General features: G+C 43.9%; 1 protein-coding gene across 1 annotated transcript in view; it reads left to right on the forward strand.

The window, feature by feature from the left end:
* Nucleotides 1-23,598, forward strand: part of LOC124040402 (syntaxin-binding protein 4-like) — a 124,344-nt gene that overhangs the window by 27,217 nt on the left and 73,529 nt on the right. The window contains exons 6-10 of the mRNA XM_046357561.1: nt 5,327-5,418; nt 9,268-9,427; nt 13,470-13,602; nt 14,060-14,166; nt 14,528-14,831. Coding sequence (XP_046213517.1) covers nt 5,327-5,418; nt 9,268-9,427; nt 13,470-13,602; nt 14,060-14,166; nt 14,528-14,831 — 796 coding nt within the window. The remainder of the gene's footprint in view (nt 1-5,326; nt 5,419-9,267; nt 9,428-13,469; nt 13,603-14,059; nt 14,167-14,527; nt 14,832-23,598) is intronic.

Consider the following 23,598-nt stretch of genomic DNA (forward strand, 5'->3'; position numbering starts at 1 on the left):
TCTAAAGTAGTGCACTATATAGGGAATAGGGTCCTGGTCTAAAGTAGTGCACTATATAGGGAATAGGGTCCTGGTCTAAAGTAGTGCACTATATAGGGAATAGGGTCCTGGTCGAAAGTAGTGCACTATATAGGGAATAGGGTCCTGGTCTAAAGTAGTGCACTATATAGGGAATAGGGTCCTGGTCTAAAGTAGTGCACTATATAGGGAATAGGGTCCTGGTCTAAAGTAGTGCACTATATAGGGAATAGGGTCCTGGTCGAAAGTAGTGCACTATATAGGGAATAGGGTCCTGGTCTAAAGTAGTGCACTATATAGGGAATAGGGTCCTGGTCGAAAGTAGTGCACTATATAGGGAATAGGGTCCTGGTCGAAAGTAGTGCACTATATAGGGAATAGGGTCCTGGTCGAAAGTAGTGCACTATATAGGGAATAGGGTCCTGGTCGAAAGTAGTGCACTATATAGGGAATAGGGTCCTGGTCTAAAGTAGTGCACTATATAGGGAATAGGGTCCTGGTCTAAAGTAGTGCACTATATAGGGAATAGGGTCCTGGTCTAAAGTAGTGCACTATATAGGGAATAGGGTCCTGGTCGAAAGTAGTGCACTATATAGGGAATAGGGTCCTGGTCGAAAGTAGTGCACTATATAGGGAATAGGGTGCCAGAAACAGAGAGCCTTGGGGAAGCTTAAGGGAAGATGGGTTGAGTGTTGTGTAACAGTGTTTGAGGCCTGGCTGGTTCAAATGTGCAGATTCAGAAAACTGCTTATTAGAGGACAGAGAAAGAACACTGTTTCCTTCTGACCTCAGTCAGCACAGGAAGCCGTCTGTCATGGTAGAAACATGAAGTAACCCCAGTTAACCCCTGTGTGTGGATGGTGTTAAAAAAAGGTTTGATTACGTTCAACACATTTTCCAGCGTACTTCAAAGTATTCACTGAGTGTTCAAAATAGTAGGAACATCTGCTTTCTCTATGACAGCCTGACCAGGTGAATCCAAATGAAAGCTATGATCCCTTATTGATGTTACCTGTTAAATGAACTTTAATTAATGTAAATGAAGGAGAGGAGACAAGTTAAAGATGGATTTTTATGCCTTGAGACAATTGAGACATGGATTGTGTATGTGTGCCATTCAGAGGGTGAATGGGAAAGATAAAACATTTAAATGCCTTTGAACAGGGTATAGTAGTAGGTGCCAGGAGCACCGGTTTGAGTCTGACCTGGCACAAGATGGGGAGAAGTCTGTCCGTGATAAAACGCTGCTCTACTTTCTTCACATAACAATCAACTCAACAAGTCCTACAGGCCCTAGTTTTATCACACCTGGACTACTGCCCAGTTATATGGTCAAGTGCCACAAAGAAGGACAAATTACAGTGGCCCTGAACAGAGAAACACAGCTGGCCCTTAAATGTACACAGAGAGCTAACATCAATGACATTCATGTCAATCTCTCCTGGCTCAAAAAAGAGAAGAGATTGACTGCATCACTACTGGTCTTTGTGAGAGGTATTGACATGTTGACAGCACCAAGCTGTCTGTTCAAACAACGAGCACACAGCTCAGACACCCATACATACCCCACAATACATGCCACCAGGGGTCTCTTCACAGTCCCCAAGTCCAGAGCAGACTCTGGGAAACACACAGTACTGCATAGAGCCATGACTACATGGAACTCTCTTCCACATCAAGTAGCGAACAGTGAACAGTAAAATCTGTAGAAAGAAAAAGTAGGATAAATCACCTCACGGCATAACATGGACTATGAAGACACACACACACACACACACACACACACACACACACACACACACACACACACACACACACACACACACACACACACACACACACACACACACACACACACACACACACACACACACACACAGTAATATAGTAGTACTGTACATTTTATATTGTAAATATTAGAGTAATAATGTCTAATGTGATGTATTGATGTGTTATGTTATTGTTTTAATTATATTCATCCTAATGGGGATCCTAATAAATACTGAATCAAGACTTGATTTGAAGGCAGCGCTGTTCGGAACTAGAGAGAGACGTTTCAGCTTGAAGCCTTCTTCGGTGTGTAGGTCCACATCTTTTTAATTCAAACTACATTCTCAGGGAACACAAGTTAGCAACCGATGAGCAACCGGTACTTCTAATCAGGGTATACATTCATCTGCCAATCAGGGAGGACTTCATTTGAAAACTGGGTACATTTGAACACTGGGTACATTTAAACACTTCCCAAATATCCTCTGGGACACTAGTCCTCCTAACTGCTGAGGAAAGGAGTCTGTCCTATGTCCTCTCTCTCCTGTCACGTCTCACCCCGTCTTGTACACCGGGCCTGACATAAAGTGACCTGGCACTCTGCTGGCCCCTGTGCTTTTCACTGTTTGTCAGCCACGTCACACACTACTGGCTCAACGGACGGACAGCCAGACGGATACAGGCTGACATATTAAGAAGACTGTCTGTCCGTCCATCCATCCGTCTTTCATCAGCTGTTTGTTCTGGTTATGTTTCAGAGTATTTTGTGCCCAATAGAAATTAATGGTAAATAATGTAGTGTCTAATTTTGGAGTCATTTTTATTGGGAATAAGTATAGAATATGCTTCTAAACACTTCTACATTCATGTGGATGCTACCATGATTACAGATAATCCTGAATGAATTGTGAATAATGATGAGTGAGAAAGTTATAAATGCACAAATATCAGGCCCTCAAGACATGCTAACCTCTCACCATTACAATAATAGAGGAGGTTAGCATTTTATATCATACCACCAAGACATGCTAACCTCTCACCATTACAATAATAGAGGAGGTTAGCATTTTATATCATAGCTAATCACCATTACAATAATAGGTTAGCATAGTCGCTCTGGATAAGAGCGTCTGCTAAATGACTTAAATGTAAATGACATGCTAACCTCCATTACAATAATAGAGGAGGTTAGCATTTTATATCATACCACCAAGACATGCTAACCTCTCACCATTACAATAATAGAGGAGGTTAGCATTTTATATCATACCACCAAGACATGCTAACCTCTCACCATTACAATAATAGAGGAGGTTAGCATTTTATATCATACCACCAAGACATGCTAACCTCTCACCATTACAATAATAGAGGAGGTTAGCATTTTTATCATATCATAACCTCTCACCATTACAATAATAGAGGAGGTTAGCATTTTATATCATACCACCAAGACATGCTAACCTCTCACCATTACAATAATAGAGGAGGTTAGCATTTTATATTTGTAAGTCGCTCTGGATAAGAGCGTCTGCTAAATGACTTAAATGTAAATGTAAATATCATACCACCAAGACATGCTAACCTCTCACCATTACAATAATAGAGGAGGTTAGCTAAATGACTTAAATGTAAATGTAAATATCATACCACCAAGACATGCTAACCTCTCACCATTACAATAATAGAGGAGGTTAGCATTTTATATCATACCACCAAGACATGCTAACCTCTCACCATTACAATAATAGAGGAGGTTAGCATTTTATATCATACCCCCCAAGACATGCTAACCTCTCACCATTACAATAATAGAGGAGGTTAGCATTTTATATCATACCCCCCAAGACATGCTAACCTCTCACCATTACAATAATAGAGGAGGTTAGCATTTTAATATCATACCACCAAGACATGCTAACCTCTCACCATTACAATAATAGAGGAGGTTAGCATTTTATATCATACCACCAAGACATGCTAACCTCTCACCATTACAATAATAGAGGAGGTTAGCATTTTATATCATACCACCCAAGACATGCTAACCTCTCACCATTACAATAATAGAGGAGGTTAGCATTTTTATACCCCCAAGACATGCTAACCTCTCACCATTACAATAATAGAGGAGGTTAGCATTTTATATTTGTAAGTCGCTCTGGATAAGAGCGTCTGCTAAATGACTTAAATGTAAATGTAAATATCATACCACCAAGACATGCTAACCTCTCACCATTACAATAATAGAGGAGGTTAGCATTTTATATTTGCTAACCTCTCACCATTACTGTTAGCATTTTAAGAGCGTCTGCTAAATGACTTAAATGTAAATGTAAATATCTAACCTCTCACCATTACAATAATAGAGGAGGTTAGCATTTTATATCAAGACATGCTAACCTCTCACCATTACAATAATAGAGGAGGTTAGCATTTTATATCATACCACCAAGACATGCTAACCTCTCACCATTACAATAATAGAGGAGGTTAGCATTTTTGGGGAGGTTAGCATTTTTGGGGGATATGATATTTGTGCGTCTAACTTTCTCACTCATCATTATTCACAATTTTTTTTAGGATTATCCGTAGACATGGTAGCATCCAGCATCCTAATGTAGAAATATATATAGAAATATATTCTATTCTTATTCCCAATAAAAATGACTCCAAAATTACACATGACATTATTTACCATTCATTTCTATTGGGCACAAAATCATCTGAAACGCAACCAAAACAAACAGCAAAGGCATTCAACCAATTTGTAGAGTCACAAGTCTGATGTGTTATGATTATGGGACCAAATACCTCACTTTTTACTACTTTAATATGCAAGGGAATTTGTCCCAATACTTTTGCTCCTCTACAGTGCTGTCAATTCTAAACGCTTCACCCGACATGCATGAAAATACCTTCAAATTAAAGCTGGCAGTCTGCACGTTAACCTCATCGTCATTATATTATTTCAAATCCAAAGTGCTGGAGTAGAGAACTAAAATCACAAAAAAACATAATTGTCCCAATACTTTTGGAGCCCACTGTACAGTATAACCCTAACCCTATAAATGTCAGACTGATTCGCAGACCAGACAGTTGGGGCCAAGAGGTCAATCCTTTTTTCTAAGACATACTTAGGACTTTTTACCTGAACACATAACACAGTAGACTCTTTACCTCGAGATTAAACCGGATTAGCATCCTGATCTAGCTCAGATAATCCTAATCTCAACTACTAACAAAGAAGACACTTTTAATGGGTCTGCTCCTGTCAATGTCACTTGGAATCAATGTCTGTGTGTGACCATGGGAGGGAGACAGAGCTCTACTGTACTGTTTCTCTGAGGGAGTTGACTCTGTCTGTCTGTCTGTCTGTCTGTCTGTCTGTCTGTCTGTCTGTCTGTCTGTCTGTCTGTCTGTCTGTCTGTCTGTCTGTCTGTCTGTCTGTCTGTCTGTCTGTCTGTCTGTCTGTCTGTCTGTCTGTCTGTCTGTCTGTCTGTCTGTCTGTCTGTCTGTCTGTCTGTCTGTCCTCCAGGCGGGAGTTCATTGAGTTGATGAATAAGTATGGCTCCCACAGCAGTTTTAAAGGAAGCTCAGGGAGGGTCTCCCCTACACAGCTCTCTACAGGTGAGTTTCTGTACCTAGGAACTTTTGCATCCCAAATTGCATCCTATTCCCTATTTAGTGCACTTCTCATCCATATTCGCTAGCACACCCTTCCTAATTCTCATCCATATTCCCTATTACACCCTTCCTAATTCTCATCCATATTCCCTATTACACCCTTCCTAATTCTCATCCATATTCCCTATCACACCCTTCCTAATTCTCATCCATATTCCCTATTACACCCTTCCTAATTCTCATCCATATTCCCTATTACACCCTTCCTAATTCTCATCCATATTCCTTTTCACACCCCTCCTAATTCTCATCCATATTCCCTATCACACCCTTCCTAATTCTCATCCATATTCCCTATTACACCCTTCCTAATTCTCATCCATATTCCCTTTCACCACTCTTCTAATTCACATCCATATTCCCTTTCACCACTCTTCTAATTCACATCCATATTCCCTTTCACACCTCTTCTAATTCAATTTAGGAATAGCCACAATTAGGGTTGCACATTCAGTGGTGGAAACTTTCCGTGGGAATGAATGGGAATATATGCAAATTAATATTAATACCATTTAAAAGTAGATGTTTTTTGCATAGGATATATTTACCATATCATATGGAGACAGAAACATAAACCTTTTACCGTATCATAAGTAGACATACATGCAAATGATTAAATCCTTCCAATAGAAATAAAAAGCAATTCAGTTACGAATTGAACTTTAATTAAATGAGTTGACTCTTCACATGGGATGATTTCACTGAACAACAAAATGGAATATTAAATTATCCCCAATGATCCATCACATATCCCCAAAAAGTTTTCAACATGCATCTGTAAAATGATAGTAAGGAAACTAAAGCTTTGGTTGTCTTCCTCTCAGGCTTCCATGGCTTCTCCCTGGACCTTCTTCAAATCATATCAAATCAAATGTATTTGTCACATACACATGGTTAGCAGATGCTAATGCGAGTGTAGCGAAATGCTTGTGCTTCTAGTTCCGACAATGCAGTAATAACCAACGAGTAATCTAACCTAACAATTCCAAAACTGCTACCTTATACACACAAGTGTGAAGGGATAAAGAATATGTACTTAATGTCCACCTCTTGAATGTCAGACTCTGAGGCCTCATCTTCACTATCATGTTCCAACCTTGTTGAAGATGGCTCGTTGTCAGGCTCAAAAAGCCTCAAATTTGCCCGGATGGCCACCCATTTTTCAACCCTTTTATTGGTCAGCCTGTTGCGTGCTTTGGTGTGTGTGTTCCCAAACAAGGACCAGAGGCGGCCGATGTTGGTGGGATTTGTAGGATGATGGAAGCAGCAGGGGAAATAGCCTCCGATCCACAAAGTCCCTTCCACCAGCTGGCTGATGAAATATGTTGGCACGACTGCCATATTGCATCTCCATCCCAAAGCCCTTGCTTGGAAGTGTACTTCGCCAGACTGCCAAGAACCTTGCCCTCATCCAGGCCAAGGTGGCGAGACACAGTAGTGATGACACCATAGGTCTTGTTGATCTCAGCACCAGACAGGATGCTCTTGCCAGCATACTTGGGGTCCTACATGTACGCGTGTATGGGCTTCAGGTAGAAGTCTTCACGCTTATTGATGTATTTTAGAACTGCAGTTTCCTCTGCTTGGAGCGACAGTGAAGGGGGCAGGGCAGTATGGATTTCTTCTCTTACATCAGCAAGCAGAGTCTGAACATCAGACAGGATGGCATTATCTCCCTCAATCTGTGCAATGGCTACTGCTATAGGTTTCAGGAGTTTCAGGCTGCTTACCACTCTCTCCCAAAATACATCATCCAGGAGGATCCTCTTGATGGGGCTATTCATATCGGCAGACTGTGATATGGCCATTTCTTGGAGAGACTCCTTCCCCTCCAGGAGACTGTCAAACATGATGACAACACCACCCCAACTGGTGTTGCTGGGCAGCTTCAATGTGGTGCTCTTATTCTTCTCACTTTGCTTGGTGAGGTAGATTGCTGCTATTGCTTGATGACCCTTCCCATACCTAACCATTTCCTTGGCTCTCTTGTAGAGTGTATCCATTGTTTTCAGTGCCATGATGTCCTTGAGGAGCAGATTCAATGCATGAGCAGCACAGCCAATGGGTGTGATGTGAGGGTAGGACTCCTCCACTTGAGACCAAGCAGCTGTCATGTTCACAGCATTGTCTGTCACCAGTGCAAATACCTTCTGTGGTCCAAGGTCATTGACTACCTTCAGCTCATCTGCAATGTAGAGACCAGTGTGTATGTTGTCCCTTGTGGCTGTGCTCTTGTAGAATATTGGTTGAGAGGTGGAGATGATGTAATGAATTATTCCTTGCCCACGAACGTTCGACCACCCATCAGAGATGATTGCAATACAATCTGCTTTCTCTATGATTTGCTTGACCTTCACTTGAACTCTGTTGAACTCTGCCTCCAGCAAATGAATAGATAAAGCATGTGTGGTTGGAGGTGTGTATGCTGGGCGAAGAATATTCAGAAATCTTTTCCAATACACATTGCCTGTGAGCATCAGAGGTGAACCAGTTGCATACACTGCTCGAGCAAGACATTCATCAGCATTTCTCTGACTACGTTCCCCCATTGAGTCAAAAACACTTCTGATCCCAGGAGGACCATGAGCTGTTGCTATCGATGAGGTGCCTGATTCATCATTTTCACCTTGAATAGAAGAAGAGGGACTTATGTCAGAGGTTGCCTGTTGTGAGCGCTGAGGGAACTTTATGCACTTGGCCAGATGATTCTGCATCTTTGTTGCATTCTTCACATGATTTGGTACAGTATTTGCAAATGTAAACATATTTTACTTCTACATTAGCTGCAATGAAATGTCTCCTGTAAAGATTAGAAAGAAATTGGTTAAAAAAAATATGAAATACAATTCCATGTACAGATAAATTGTTAAGCAATGAGATTAAACAACTCCTTTGTAAGACTCATGTCTTAAAATGAAACATGTATGGAAACAGGTGAATTAACACTCCTCAGTTAGCAAGCTCAAGCAAGCTAAAACCCACACGGTAGCAAGAACTAACTAGCAGAAATTGTTAACAAATTGAAATGATTTAAACACACTTTGCTGTAGGCTACTATTTACTAGGTAACAAAAAATAATGTATGTCTTATCAAATATATTCACCCCACCAGGTATTGTCGTTCTGCCCTGAACAAGGCAGTTAACCCACTGTTCCTAGGCCATCATTGAAAATAATAATTTGTTCTTAACTGACTTTCCTAGTTACATACATGTAAAATAAAAAATGCAATCAAAACTTACCAGAAAGCTTGTAGTCCTTGGCTCAGACAGTGTAGTAGTGTGGGCTCAATAGCATCTCATTTAGTGTGCAATATCTTGAGAGTGCACTGCACATGCACTGTTGTTGCAGTTCCATTGAATTGGGAATAGTTTAACCAAAATATGCCACAAGACCTAGAATTGCCTTACTTGTATCCCACAAAAATCGATGTAAAATTCCCCAAATTCCCGGGCTTACCTGCCCATGTAACATTTCTGGAAATTTAGCGTAAAGTTACCAACCCTTTGCAACCCTAGACACAATTTTAATGATATATTTTTGTATATTTCATTATCGCTGGGAAGCCCTAATTCTGCCCTACATGCATTAGTTGGTGTATTTCTTTTGTCTTGTAAAATTTTACAAAATAATTCTGCATGTAGGGCTTCAATTGGATGTCCAGTTTGAAGAGTGGCCCCCAAACCTCACTTCCGTAAATAGCTATTGGTTTGGATTACGCTGTCAAATATTTTGGTCCAAATTCTAATTGGGGTGTTGATTTTAGAATAATAATTCTCTCTTTCTCTCCAGGAGGCAAGACAGACACGGCCTCCTCATCTTCCTCCTCCAGATCTACCAGTCCCACCAGCCAGCTCTTCAGTCCTAAAGAGGGGGTCACAGGACCTCCCTATACCACTGGGCCCCCCTATACGTCAAACCCCAACACAGCCCCTACACAGCCCATCTTCAAGTAAGTGACATTCTGAAATTGATAGTTGAGGGATTGTCTTTATGTGTGTGTGTGTATATATGTATATGTACAGTGGTGCAAAAAAGTATTTAGTCAGCCACCAATTGTGCAAGTTCTCCCACTTAAAAAGACGAGAGGCCTGTAATTTTCATCATAGGCACACTTAAACTATGACAGACAAAAATAGAAAAAAAATCCAGAAAATCACATTGTAAGATTTATTTATGAATTGATTTGCAAATTATGGTGGAAAATAAGTATTTGGTCACCTATAAACAAGCAAGATTTCTGGCTCTCACAGACCTGTAGGCTCTCACAGGCCTGTAGGCTCTCACAGGCCTGTAGGCTCTCACAGACCTGTAGGCTCCTCCTCTGTCCTCCACTTGTTACCTGTATTAATGGCACCTATTTGAACTTGAACAATTATACTATTATTCTGACATTTCACATTCTTAAAATAAAGTGGTGACCCTAACTGACCTAAGACTAATTAAATGTCAGGAATTGTGGAAAAACTGAGTTTAAATGTACTTGGCTAAGGTGTATGTACACTTCCGACTTCAACTGTACATGTAGGTATTGTTAAAGTTACTATGTATATATGATAAACAGAAAGTAGCAGCAGAGGGGTTGGTGGGTGGGGGGTGGCAGGACACAATGCAAATAGTTTGGGTAGCCATTTGATTACCTGTTCAGGAGTCTTATGGCTTGGGGGTAAAATCTGTTTAGAAGCCTTTTGGTCCTAGACTTGGCGCTCCAGTACCGCTAGCCATGAGGTTGCAGAGAGAACAGTCTATGACTTGGGTGGCTGGAGTCTTTGACAACTTTTAGGGCCTTCCTCTGACACCGCCTGGTATAGAGATCCTGGTTGGCAGGCAGCTTAGCCCCAGTGATTGTACTGGGCCGTAGGCAATACCCCACAATCAAATAAAGAAACTGTATGTAGACACACAATACAACTACATTATGTCATTATGATGCCATTACCTGTCATTATGTCATTATGATGTCATTACCTGTCATTAAGATCACAATGGCTTCTAGAAAAGAAACAGACATAAATACTTTTCTTCATTTCAGCAGTTATCATACACCATTATTAAAAAATAGTTCACCATGTAACCAACTCCTGCACATTTGTTTTGACACACCTACTCATTCTAGGCTTTTTCTATATTTCTATTTTCTTCATTGTAGAATAATAATGAAGACATCAGAACTATGAAATAACACATATGGAATTACAGTAAATGTAATAGTAATAGTAAATGTAGTAGTAAATATATTTTAGATTCTTCAAAGTAGCCAGCCTTTGCCTCAATGACAGCTTTGCACACTCTTGGAATTCTCTCAACCAGCTTCATGCGGTATTCCCCTGGAATTAATTTCAATTAACAGGTGTGCCTTGTTAAAAGTTCATTTGTGGAATTTCTTTCCTTCACGTGTTTGAGCCTATCAGTTGTGTTGTGACAAAGTAGGAGTCGTATACAGGAGATAGCCCTATTTGGTAGAAGACCAAGTCCATATTATGGCAAGAACAGCACAAATAAGCAAAGAGAAACGACAATCCATCATTACTTTAAGACATGAAGGTCAGTCAATACAGAACATTTCAAGAACTTAGAAAGTTGCTTCAAGCGTAGTCGCAAAAACCATCAATAGTTATGATACAACTGGCTCATGAGGACCGCCACAGGAAAGGAATACCCAGAGTTACCTCTGCTGCAGAGGATAAGTTCATTAGAGTTAACTGCACCTCAGATTGCAGCCCAAATTAATGCACCACGGAGTTCAAGTAAGAGACACATCTCAACATCAACTGTTCAGAGTGAATCAGGCCTTCATGGTCGAATTGCTGCAAAAAAACACTACTAAAGGACACCAATAATAAGAAGAGACTTGCTTGGGCCAAGAAACACAAGCAATGGACATTAGACCGGTGGAAATCTGTCCTTCTGTCCGGTCTGACAAGTCCAAATTTGAGATTTTTGGTTCCAACTGCCATGTCTTCGTGAGCCGTACAGTAGATGAATGGATGATCTCCGCATGTGTGGTTCCCACCGTGAAGCATGGAGGAGGAGGTTTGATGATGTGGGGGTGCAGTGATACGCCATCCCATTTGATTTGTGCTTAGTGGGAATATAATTAGTTTTTTCAACAGGACAATGACCCAACACACCTCCAGGCTATGTAATGTCTATTTAACCAAGAAGGAGAGTGATGGAGTGCTGCATCAGATGACCTAGCCTCCACAATCATCCGACCTCAACCCAATTGAGATGGTTTGGGATGAGTTGGACCACAGAGTGAAGGAAAAGCAGCCAACAAGTGCTCAGCATATGTGGGAACTCCTTCAAGACTGTTGGAAAAGCATTCTAGGTGAAGCTGTTTGAGAGAATGTCAAGAGTGTGCAAAGCTGTCAACAAGGCAAAGGGTGGCCACTTTGTAGTAACCACATATTACACAGTGACCCCAGGTTTGGTAAAGCGTTTGAATCCCCACGAGGTGGATAAGAGAGGTTTCCTATGAGACCCTCAAATTGGATTGTTTAGTAAGGTCAGATTTGCCTAAGAAAAAAGCATTGTTTTTCATGACTATCATTCCTGAAGGCAATATCCCTGCTATGATCAGAGGGAACTCTCTTGTCCATCTCCATTCAGGTGAGATGATAAAGGTTCTAGGTGGAATAACATGTAACACAAAATGTGTTGTATATCCTTATGTTTTCCTGTAACCTTTGTTATGTGGGTCAGACCAAACGTGAACTTAAGACGAGGTTATGTGAGCATAAGAGCTCCGTTGGCAACCGCAAGGAACAATCACCTGTTGCCGGGCATTTCAAAAGCCATAGTCATGAACTAAGTGCCTTATGTTGTATAGGCATTGAATTGGTGATGGCGCCATGTAGCGGAGGAGATGGGGGGGGGGGGGTAAAGAGAGACATATAGGATAGATGGTTGGGAACTCTTGCCCCAGCAGGCCTTAATGAGGAATGTTCTTTTTCTTGTTGTTTGTAGTGTTATCAATAACTTTGGTAATTACATCACAATGTAATTGTATTGATTGTCTATGTATCTTTATTAGATTGTCATGTTTCCCCCACAGCCCTCTCTGCTGGGATCTCTTGATTGGGCCAATACTGATTGGGCATTTTTGAATTATGCCCACCTGTGAGGTGGTTGTGACATTGATTGTCATTGCCTTGAATGCTGAAGAAGGGCTCAATTTCAGTTTATTTACCAGAATGCTGTCCTATTTCTGTTATTTTATTTAGTCATGACCACAGTCGGTGTGTTAGTCTGAACTACTGTCTCTCATCTCTGCCACCTCCCGACAGTGTCTTTCTGATTATTTCTCTCTCTCTCTCTCTCTCTCTCTCTCTCTCTCTCTCTCTCTCTCTCTCTCTCTCTCTCTCTCTCTCTCTCTCTCTCTCTCTCTCTCTCTCTCTCTCTCTCTCTCTCTCTATCTCTCTCTCCCTCTCCCTCTCTCTCTCTCTCTCTCTCTCTCTCTCTCTCTCTCTCTCGCTCTCGCTCTCTCTCTCTCTCTCTCTCTCTCTCTCTCTCTCTCTCTCTCTCTCTCTCTCTCTCTCTCTCTCTCTCTCTCTCTCTCTCTCTCTCTCTCTCTCTGTCTCAATTTCAATTTATGTTTTTTATTGTCATGGGAAACATATGTGAACATTGCCAAAGCAAGTGAAGTAGATAATAAACAAAAGTGAAATTAACAATAAAAATTAACAGTAAACATTACACTTGCATTAAAAACATTTCAAATGTTATATTATGTGCAAATAGTTAAAATATGGGTTGTATTTACATTGATGTTTGTTCTTCACTGGTTGACCTTTTCTTGTGGCAACAGTTCACAAATCTTGCTGCTGTGATGGCACACTGGTATTTCACCCAGTAGATATGGGAGTTTATCAAAATTGAGTTTGTTTAATCTGAGGGCAAAATGTCTCTAATATGCTCATACATTTGTCAGGAGGTTAGGAAGTGCAGCTCAGTTTCCACCTCATTGTGTCTCTCTCTCTTCTTCTCCCTAGTGAAAGCATCATTCAGTTGATATGCATCTCAAAAGGAACAGGCCTGGGCCTCATCATCAAGGGCGGAGCTAACCGAGCCGAGGGACCAATGGTGTTGATTCAGGAAATAGTGCCCGGAGGAGACTGCCAGAGGGTGACTTGTCACTATGTTTACCTTCTGATACTGAGGGAATCAGGGGTTACACAGGGGTTTTGTGTGAATGCATAATAAAGTGTGAGATGTTAGTTAAGGCATAAAATAACTACAACTATGTTTTTTATTTTTTTGAAACAAGTAATTTTTTTCATTTCACTTCACCAATTTGGACTTTTTTGTGTTTGTCCATTACATGAAATCCAAATAAAAATCCATTTAAATTACAGGTTGTAATGCAACAAAATTGGAAAAACGTCAAGGTGGATGAATACCTTTGCAAGGCACCGTATTCTCTACCTGTATTTAACTAATACAATAACTATATCCTAATGCCCTTAAGATATTCTCTACCTGTATTTAAGTGATATTGACCGTATTTTTATATTTATTTTTATCATATTACAATGAAACCATGACCCTTGACCCTTGATGTAGTTTGTGTTTCATATGACAGGACGGTAGACTACAGCCAGGAGACCAGCTGGTATCGATTAATAAGGAGTCGTTAATCGGAGTGACTTATGAGGAGGCTAGAAGTATCCTGACACGCACCAAACTCAGGTGGGGGCGCACCTTTATGACTTCACTTGAATATGTATTGACAGGATAAACCTCCTGAGGTCCACCATCTTGTTTTCAAGGTTCCTGTATAAACAGACAGTAGTAGAAGAGTAAACACATCCATCTTTATTGTAATGTGTCCAGAACAATCTCTGAGGGAATCGTGTGAACTATAACGTAGAGTGCATTCAAATGGCAGCCTATTCAATAGTGCACTACCTTTGACTTGATCCCTATGGGCCCATGTCAAAAAATAGTGCACTATATAGGGAATAGGGTGCCATTTGGGACGCAATCTCTTATCTACATTCAAAGTAGTCCAATCCATTCTCAATTCTCCCTTCTGTCTGTCCTTCTACAGACCAGACCCTACGGTGGAGATAGCATTTATGAGACACAGGACTTCCACCAGTTCTGCTTCCTCCAGCAGTGGCCCCCAGGGTCCTTTCACCCCACAGGGCGCAGCTAGTGGAGCCTCCTCAGTGCCCCCCACCAGGAGAGGGACCCTGGCTGTACTGGGGGCCCTGCCTCCCCCTCGGTCACTGCTCCAGCACAGAAGAACCACGCTCCCTGCAGCCCTCCCTGGAGCTCCCCTGGTGGTGCCCAAGATCACCTCCACCCTCAACCCCGCCAGTGAGACCCTGCCTTCTGTCAACCTCAGCCAGGTTTGGGACTTTAACGCAGGGACAAATGCACACACGCACATACACACCCCTACAGGGTTTTCTGTGAATATGGTTATTCCTCCTTATGGTATTAATAGTTGGTGTGGTTGTAGGATGTGCTGTTGTGTGTAATGTTCCCTCTAAGCTGCACGCGTTCACCACAGCGAGAATTAGGAGATTGAACTTCACTCAACTTTATAGAGCAGTGGTCACCAACCGGTGGATCACGATTAACTTGTCGATCTCCAAGGCTTTCCTAGTCGATTGCCAAACATTTCAGTAAAAAAAAAAACAAGCCTTGTGTTCCTATTTTTATTTGTCTCGGGCTGGTGGCAGTAGGTGCAGCTGATTCAGCTGCGGTGTTTTTATTTGTCTCGGGCTGGTGGCAGTAGGTGCAGCTGATTCAGCTGCCATGGGGGGGGGGGGGCCAACTGTTGCCATTTTGAACTATTTCATTTGTCTGAAGGTACAAATTTTGTTGTACAAAAAAGTGCACTATTGGCCTACCGCTGGCCAATCGGATGACTCAGATCACTGTCTGCAGTAACGTAGCAGGCATAAAAGGTAGCTACAGAGTTGATACGGTGAGATTTCAAAACGTTTAAAACTATGACTAGAGAGAGACGGTCAACAAATACAGCAAAGAGCTGAGTGAGTTGATGTTTAAGGTCTTACTCGGCACCGTCAACTCTTTGTATTCAACACTTTTAGAAGCCCTAAAATGCACGTTCTTCCTATTTCCACTCAGAGCCACAAGCACTGCAGCAGTAATGAATGAGTAGTTTCCTAGGAACGCGAAGCGAGGCGGCCATCTTTGTCGGCGCCGGAAGTCATATGAGATTTGATTTGATTTGATTTTGAGTAGGAAAGGATCTATAGGCACGCGTTATTATTAGCAGCTTGTGTCTTTTTTCATATTAAGGAATGTTGAACTTTCTCTGTTCATAGGAGGAACAACATGAATTTGTGCATGAGGCAGGAATAATGCGGTGCGACTGGAGTTTGGCCATCAGCTGGAAGTCCCTTTTTGGTCCGCGGAGGAAAGGGAGAGCGGAGGGATGTTGAGAAGTTGATCCTCAGTCTGCTGCTCTCTCCCGCCACTGAGACTGGCCATCACATGCAGGCACCATCAGCCCAGTAAAATAAATAAAAAGCGAATTATTTAAATGTATGCTCACTCAGCTGTGCCTCACAATACAACAACGGTTATATTACCAGTGTGATCATATAGCCTACCTCAAATGTAGAAATACTATTGTTAAAATATGGTCCGAACAACAATGCATTGGCAGGGCAATTCAAGCAAAACCAATATGCAGCGATAATGTGTTGGGCCTATAGCTTATAGCACAAAACTCATTGCTACAGTAATGTTTTAAATTGGTTATGTTGTAAACTCAGCAAAAAAGAAACATCCATTTTTCAGGACCGTGTCTTTCAAAAATAATTCATAAAAATCAAAATATCTTCACAGATCTTCATTGTAAAGGGTTCAAACACTGTTTCCAATGCTTCTTCAATGAACCATAAACAATGAATGAACATGCACCTGTGGAACAGTCATTAAGACACTAACAGCTTACAGACGGTAGGCAATTAAGGTCGCAGTTCTGAAAACTTAGGACACTAAAGAGGCCTTTCTATTGACTCTGAAAAACACCAAACGATAGATGCCCAGGGTCCTTGCCCATCTGCGTGAATGTGCCTTAGACATGCTGCAAGGATGCATCAGGACTGCAGATGTGGCCAGGGCAATAAATTGCAATGTCCGTACTGTGAGACACCCAAGACAGCGCTACAGGGAGACAGGACGGACAGCTGATCGCCCTCGCAGTGGCAGACCACATGTAACAACACCTGCACATGATCGGTACATCCAAATATCACACCTGCGGGAGAGGTACAGGATGGCAACAACAACTGTCCGAGTTACACCAGGGACGCACAATCCCTCCATCAGTGCTCAGACTGTCCGCAATAGGCTGAGAGAGGCTGGACTGAGAGCTTGTAGGCCTGTTGTAAGGCAGGTCCTCACCAAACATCACCGGCTACAACGTCGCCTACGGGCACAAACCCACCGTCGCTGGACCAGACAGGACTGGCAAAAAGTGCTCTTCACTGACAAGTCGCGGTTTTGTCTCACCAGAGGTGATGGTCGATTCGCGTTTATCAATGAAGGAATGAGCGTTTCACCGAGGCCTGCACTCTGGAGCGGGATCGATTTGGAGGCGGAGGGTCCGTCATGGTCTGGGGCGGTGTGTCACAGCATCATCAGACTGAGCTTGTTGACATTGCAGGCAATCTCAATGCTGTGCATTACAGGGAAGACATCCTCCTCCCTCATGTGGTACCCTTCCTGTAGGCTCATCCTGACATGACCCTCCAGCATGACAATGCCACCAGCCATACTGCTCCTCCTGTGTGTGATTTCCTGCAAGACAGGAATGTCAGTGTTCTGCCATGGCCAGGAAAAAGCCCGGATCTCAATCCCATTGAGCACGTCTGGGACCTGTTGGATCAGAGGGTGAGGGCTAGGGCCATTCCCCCCAGAAATGTCCGGGAACTTGCAGGTGCCTTGGTGGAAGAGTGGGGTAACATCTCAAAGCAAGAACTGGCAAATCTGGTGCAGTCCATGAGGAGGAGATGCACTGCAGTACTTAATGCAGCTGGTGGCCACACCAGATACTGACAGTTACTTTAGATTTTTACCCCCCCCCTTTGTTCAGGGACACATTATTCCATTTCTGTTAGTCACATGTCTGTGGAACCTGTACAGTTTATGTCTGTTGTTGAATCTTGTTATGTTCATACAAATATTTACACATGTTAAGTTCGCTGAAAATAAACGCAGTGAGAGGACGTTTATTTTTTGCTGAGTTTTAAGTCAGGTTGACTCTAAGTGATCTTGACTCAGAAAAGGTTGGTGACTACTGTTCTAGAGTTTTCACTGTTAACAATATCAATGTTTCCCTTTACTGTGGCAATTGGTGATCGAATCAACGCAATATTAGCCACTTTCAATGCAACATAACGAAACAAAACTAACTATGCAAGAGATGTTGTTGTAGGCAGAAAGCATCGGAGTAGGATTCTATTGCATTGGCTCGCATTACTCAGCCTGTACTCTACACAGACTGGTGTGGCATAAACAATCAGAGCTGCAGTAGGTCTATTGTAAATAGAAATTGACCATTGCCAAACATGGATCTGTGTCATTTACTTTGAACTGGACTGTGTTTACAGTATGAGCGATCGTGAGTAGAAGCACTTGTTTTGATAATCAAAGCGAGAGCTGCATGTAGGCATGTGCACATTTTGTTCATATTCTTTGCTAGTTAGTGAGTTATTAAGTAACCTATTGTCATGTTTTGTCTTAGATTGTCTTGTCATTTTGCTTTTCCCTCTGTTCATTTTCCCCCTGCTGGTCTTTTTAGGTTCGTTCCCCTTTTTCTCTCTCCCTTCCTCTCTCTCTTCTCTCTATCGTTCCGTTCCTGCTCCCAGCTGTTCCTATTCCCCTAATCAATCATTTAGTCTTCCCACACCTGTTCCCTATCCTTTTCCCTGATTAGAGTCCCTATTTCTCCCCTTGTTTTCCGTTTCTGCCCTGTCGGATCCTTGTCTATTGTTCACAGTGCTGTGTCTGTGTATCGCCCTGTCGTGTCGTGTTTCCCTCAGATGCTGCGTGGTGAGCAGGTGTCTGAGTCTGCTACGTTCAAGTGCCTTCCCGAGGCAACCTGCAGTTCTTGATCGAGTCTCCAGTCTGTTCTCGTCATTACGAGTGGAATTATGCCTTATGATTGTAAATTTACTTTACTGGATTAAAGACTCTGTTTTCGCCAAGTCGCTTTTGGGTCCTCATTCACCTGCATAACAGAAGGATCCGACCAAAGAATGGACCCAGCGACTACAGATGCTCGTAACACTGCCGTCGAGATCCAAGGAGCCATGCTCGGCAGACACGAGCAGGAATTGTCTGCTGCTCGCCATGCCGTGGAGAACCTGGCCGCTCAGGTTTCCGACCTCTCTGGACAGTTCCAGAGTCTTCGTCTCGTGCCACCTGTTACTTCCTGGCCTGCCGAGCCTCCGGAACCTAGGGTTAATAACCCACCTTGCTACTCCGGGCAGCCCACGGAGTGCCGCTCCTTTCTCACCCAGTGTGATATTGTGTTCTCTCTCCAACCCAACACATACTCTAGCGAGAGAGCTCGGGTTGCTTACGTCATTTCACTCCTTACTGGCCGGGCTCGAGAGTGGGGCACAGCTATCTGGGAGGCAAGGGCTGATTGTTCAAACAATTACCAGAACTTTAAAGAGGAGATGATTCGGGTTTTTGACCGTTCAGTTTTTGGTAGGGAGGCTTCTAGGGCCCTGGCTTCCCTATGCCAAGGTGATCGATCCATAACGGATTACTCTATAGAGTTTCGCACTCTTGCTGCCTCTAGTGACTGGAACGAGCCGGCGCTGCTCGCTCGTTTTCTGGAGGGACTCCACGCAGTGGTCAAAGATGAGATTCTCTCCCGGGAGGTTCCTTCCAGTGTGGACTCTTTGATTGCTCTCGCCATCCGCATAGAACGACGGGTAGATCTTCGTCACCAAGCTCGTGGAAGAGAGCTCGCGTCAACGGTGTTTCCCTGCTCCGCATCGCAACCATCTCCCTCCTCTGGCTCAGAGACTGAGCCCATGCAGCTGGGAGGTATTCGCATCTCGACCAAGGAGAGGGAACGGAGGATCACCAACCGCCTGTGCCTCTATTGCGGATTTGATGGACATTTTGTCAATTCATGTCCAGTAAAGGCCAGAGCTCATCAGTAAGCGGAGGGCTACTGGTGAGCGCTACTACTCAGGTCTCTTCATCTAGATCCTGTACTACTATGTCGGTCCATCTACGCTGGACCGGTTCGGGTGCTACATGCAGTGCCTTGATTGACTCTGGGGCTGAGGGTTGTTTCATGGACGAAGCATGGGCTCGGAAACATGACATTCCTTTCAGACAGTTAGACAAGCCTACGCCCATGTTTGCCTTAGATGGTAGTCATCTTCCCAGTATCAGATTTGAGACACTACCTTTAACTCTCACAGTATCTGGTAACCACAGTGAGACTATTTCTTTTTGATTTTTCGTTCACCTTTTACACCTGTTGTTTTGGGTCATCCCTGGCTAGTATGTCATAATCCTTCTATTAATTGGTCTAGTAATTCTATCCTATCCTGGAACGTTTCTTGTCATGTGAAGTGTTTAATGTCTGCCATCCCTCCCATTTATTCTGTCCCCACTTCTCAGGAGGAACCTGGCGATTTGACAGGAGTGCCGGAGGAATATCATGATCTGCGCACTGTCTTCAGTCGGTCCCGAGCCAACTCCCTTCCTCCTCACCGGTCGTATGATTGTAGTATTGATCTCCTTCTGGGGACCACTCCTCCTCGGGGTAGACTATACTCTCTGTCGGCTCCCGAACGTAAGGCTCTCGAGGATTATTTATCTGTGTCTCTTGACGCCGGTACCATAGTGCCTTCTTCCTCTCCGGCCGGGGCGGGGTTCTTTTTTGTTAAGAAGAAGGACGGTACTCTGCGCCCCTGCGTGGATTATCGAGGGCTGAATGACATAACGGTTAAGAATCGTTATCCGCTTCCCCTTATGTCATCAGCCTTCGAGATTCTGCAGGGAGCCAGGTGCTTTACTAAGTTGGACCTTCGTAACGCTTACCATCTCGTGCGCATCAGAGAGGGGGACGAGTGGAAAACGGCGTTTAACACTCCGTTAGGGCATTTTGAGTACCGGGTTCTGCCGTTTGGTCTCGCCAATGCGCCAGCTGTTTTTCAGGCATTAGTTAATGATGTTCTGAGAGACATGCTGAACATCTTTGTTTTTGTCTATTTTGACGATATCCTGATTTTTTCACCGTCACTCGAGATTCATGTTCAGCACGTTCGACGTGTTCTACAGCGCCTTTTAGAGAATTGTCTCTACGTGAAGGCTGAGAAGTGCTCTTTTCATGTCTCCTCCGTTACTTTTCTCGGTTCCGTTATTTCCGCTGAAGGCATTCAGATGGATTCCGCTAAGGTCCAAGCTGTCAGTGATTGGCCCGTTCCAAGGTCACGTGTCGAGTTGCAGCGCTTTTTAGGTTTCGCTAATTTCTATCGGCGTTTCATTCGTAATTTCGGTCAAGTTGCTGCCCCTCTCACAGCTCTTACTTCTGTCAAGACGTGTTTTAAGTGGTCCGGTTCCGCCCAGGGAGCTTTTGATCTTCTAAAAGAACGTTTTACGTCCGCTCCTATCCTCGTTACTCCTGACGTCACTAGACAATTCATTGTCGAGGTTGACGCTTCAGAGGTAGGCGTGGGAGCCATTCTATCCCAGCGCTTCCAGTCTGACGATAAGGTTCATCCTTGCGCTTATTTTTCTCATCGCCTGTCGCCATCTGAACGCAACTATGATGTGGGTAACCCCGAACTGCTCGCCATCCGCTTAGCCCTAGGCGAATGGCGACAGTGGTTGGAGGGGGCGACCGTTCCTTTTGTCGTTTGGACAGACCATAAGAACCTTGAGTACATCCGTTCTGCCAAACGACTTAATGCCCGTCAAGCTCGTTGGGCGTTGTTTTTCGCTCGTTTCGAGTTTGTGATTTCTTACCGTCCGGGTAGCAAAAACACCAAGCCTGATGCCTTATCCCGTCTGTTTAGTTCTTCTGTGGCTTCTACTGATCCCGAGGGATTCTTCCTTATGGGCGTGTTGTCGGGTTGACAGTCTGGGGAATTGAAAGACAGGTTAAGCAAGCACTCACGCACACTGCGTCGCCGCGCGCTTGTCCTAGTAACCTCCTTTTCGTTCCTGTTTCCACTCGTCTGGCTGTTCTTCAGTGGGCTCACTCTGCCAAGTTAGCTGGTCATCCCGGTGTTCGAGGCACTCTTGCGTCTATTCGCCAGCGCTTTTGGTGGCCGACTCAGGAGCGTGACACGCGCCGTTTCGTGGCTGCTTGTTCGGACTGCGCGCAGACTAAGTCGGGTAACTCTCCTCCTGCCGGTCGTCTCAGACCGCTCCCCATTCCTTCTCGACCATGGTCTCACATCGCCCTAGACTTCTTTACCGGTCTGCCTTTGTCTGCGGGGAAGACTGTGATTCTTACGGTTGTCGATAGGTTCTCTAAGGCGGCACATTTCATTCCCCTCGCTAAACTTCCTTCCGCTAAGGAGACGGCACAAATCATCATCGAGAATGTGTTCAGAATTCATGGCCTCCCGTTAGACGCCGTTTCAGACAGAGGCCCGCAATTCACGTCACAGTTTTGGAGGAGTTCTGTCGTTTGATTGGTGCGTCCGTCAGTCTCTCTTCCGGGTTTCATCCCCAGTCTAACGGTCAAGCAGAGAGGGCCAATCAGACGATTGGTCGCATACTACGCAGCCTTTCTTTCAGAAACCCTGCGTCTTGGGCAGAACAGCTCCCCTGGGCAGAATACGCTCACAACTCGCTTCCTTCGTCTGCTACCGGGTTATCTCCGTTTCAGAGTAGTCTGGGTTACCAGCCTCCTCTGTTCTCATCCCAGCTTGCCGAGTCCAGCGTTCCCTCCGCTCAAGCGTTTGTCCAACGTTGTGAGCGCACCTGGAGGAGGGTGAGGTCTGCACTTTGCCGTTACAGGGCACAGACTGTGAGAGCCGCCAATAAACGCAGGATTAAGAGTCCAAGGTATTGTTGCGGCCAGAGAGTGTGGCTTTCCACTCGCAACCTTCCTCTTACGACAGCTTCTCGTAAGTTGACTCCGCGGTTCATTGGTCCGTTCCGTGTCTCCCAGGTCGTCAATCCTGTCGCTGTGCGACTGCTTCTTCCGCGACATCTTCGTCGCGTCCATCCTGTCTTCCATGTCTCCTGTGTCAAGCCCTTTCTTCGCACCCCCGTTCGTCTTCCCTCCCCCTCCAGTCCTTGTCGAGAGCGCACCTATTTACAAGGTACGTAGGATCATGGACATGCGTTCTCGGGGACGGGGTCACCAATACTTAGTGGATTGGGAGGGTTACGGTCCTGAGGAGAGGAGTTGGGTTCCGTCTCGGGACGTGCTGGACCGTTCACTTATTGATGATTTCCTCCGTTGCCGCCAGGATTCCTCCTCGAGTGCGCCAGGAGGCGCTCGGTGAGTGGGGGTACTGTCATGTTTTGTCTTAGATTGTCTTGTCATTTTGCTTTTCCCTCTGTTCATTTTCCCCCTGCTGGTCTTTTTAGGTTCGTTCCCCTTTTTCTCTCTCCCTTCCTCTCTCTTCTTCTCTCTATCGTTCCGTTCCTGCTCCCAGCTGTTCCTATTCCCCTAATCAATCATTTAGTCTTCCCACACCTGTTCCCTATCCTTTTCCCTGATTAGAGTCCCTATTTCTCCCCTTGTTTTCCGTTTCTGCCCTGTCGGATCCTTGTCTATTGTTCACCGTGCTGTGTCTGTGTATCGCCCTGTCGTGTCGTGTTTCCCTCAGATGCTGCGTGGTGAGCAGGTGTCTGAGTCTGCTACGTTCAAGTGCCTTCCCGAGGCAACCTGCAGTTCTTGATCGAGTCTCCAGTCTGTTCTCGTCATTACGAGTGGAATTATGCCTTATGATTGTAAATTTACTTTACTGGATTAAAGACTCTGTTTTCGCCAAGTCGCTTTTGGGTCCTCATTCACCTGCATAACACCTATAGGCAGAGATTAGCATAATTTGTCTGATTCTCTGTAGTAATGGTATGGGAATAATAATGGATTTTATTTTGTAAAGTGTTTTTTTGTATCAAACAAGTCAACAACAATTT

Source organism: Oncorhynchus gorbuscha, linkage group LG07 (genome assembly GCF_021184085.1).
Source record: "Oncorhynchus gorbuscha isolate QuinsamMale2020 ecotype Even-year linkage group LG07, OgorEven_v1.0, whole genome shotgun sequence".
NCBI classification, from domain to species: Eukaryota; Metazoa; Chordata; class Actinopteri; order Salmoniformes; family Salmonidae; genus Oncorhynchus; species Oncorhynchus gorbuscha.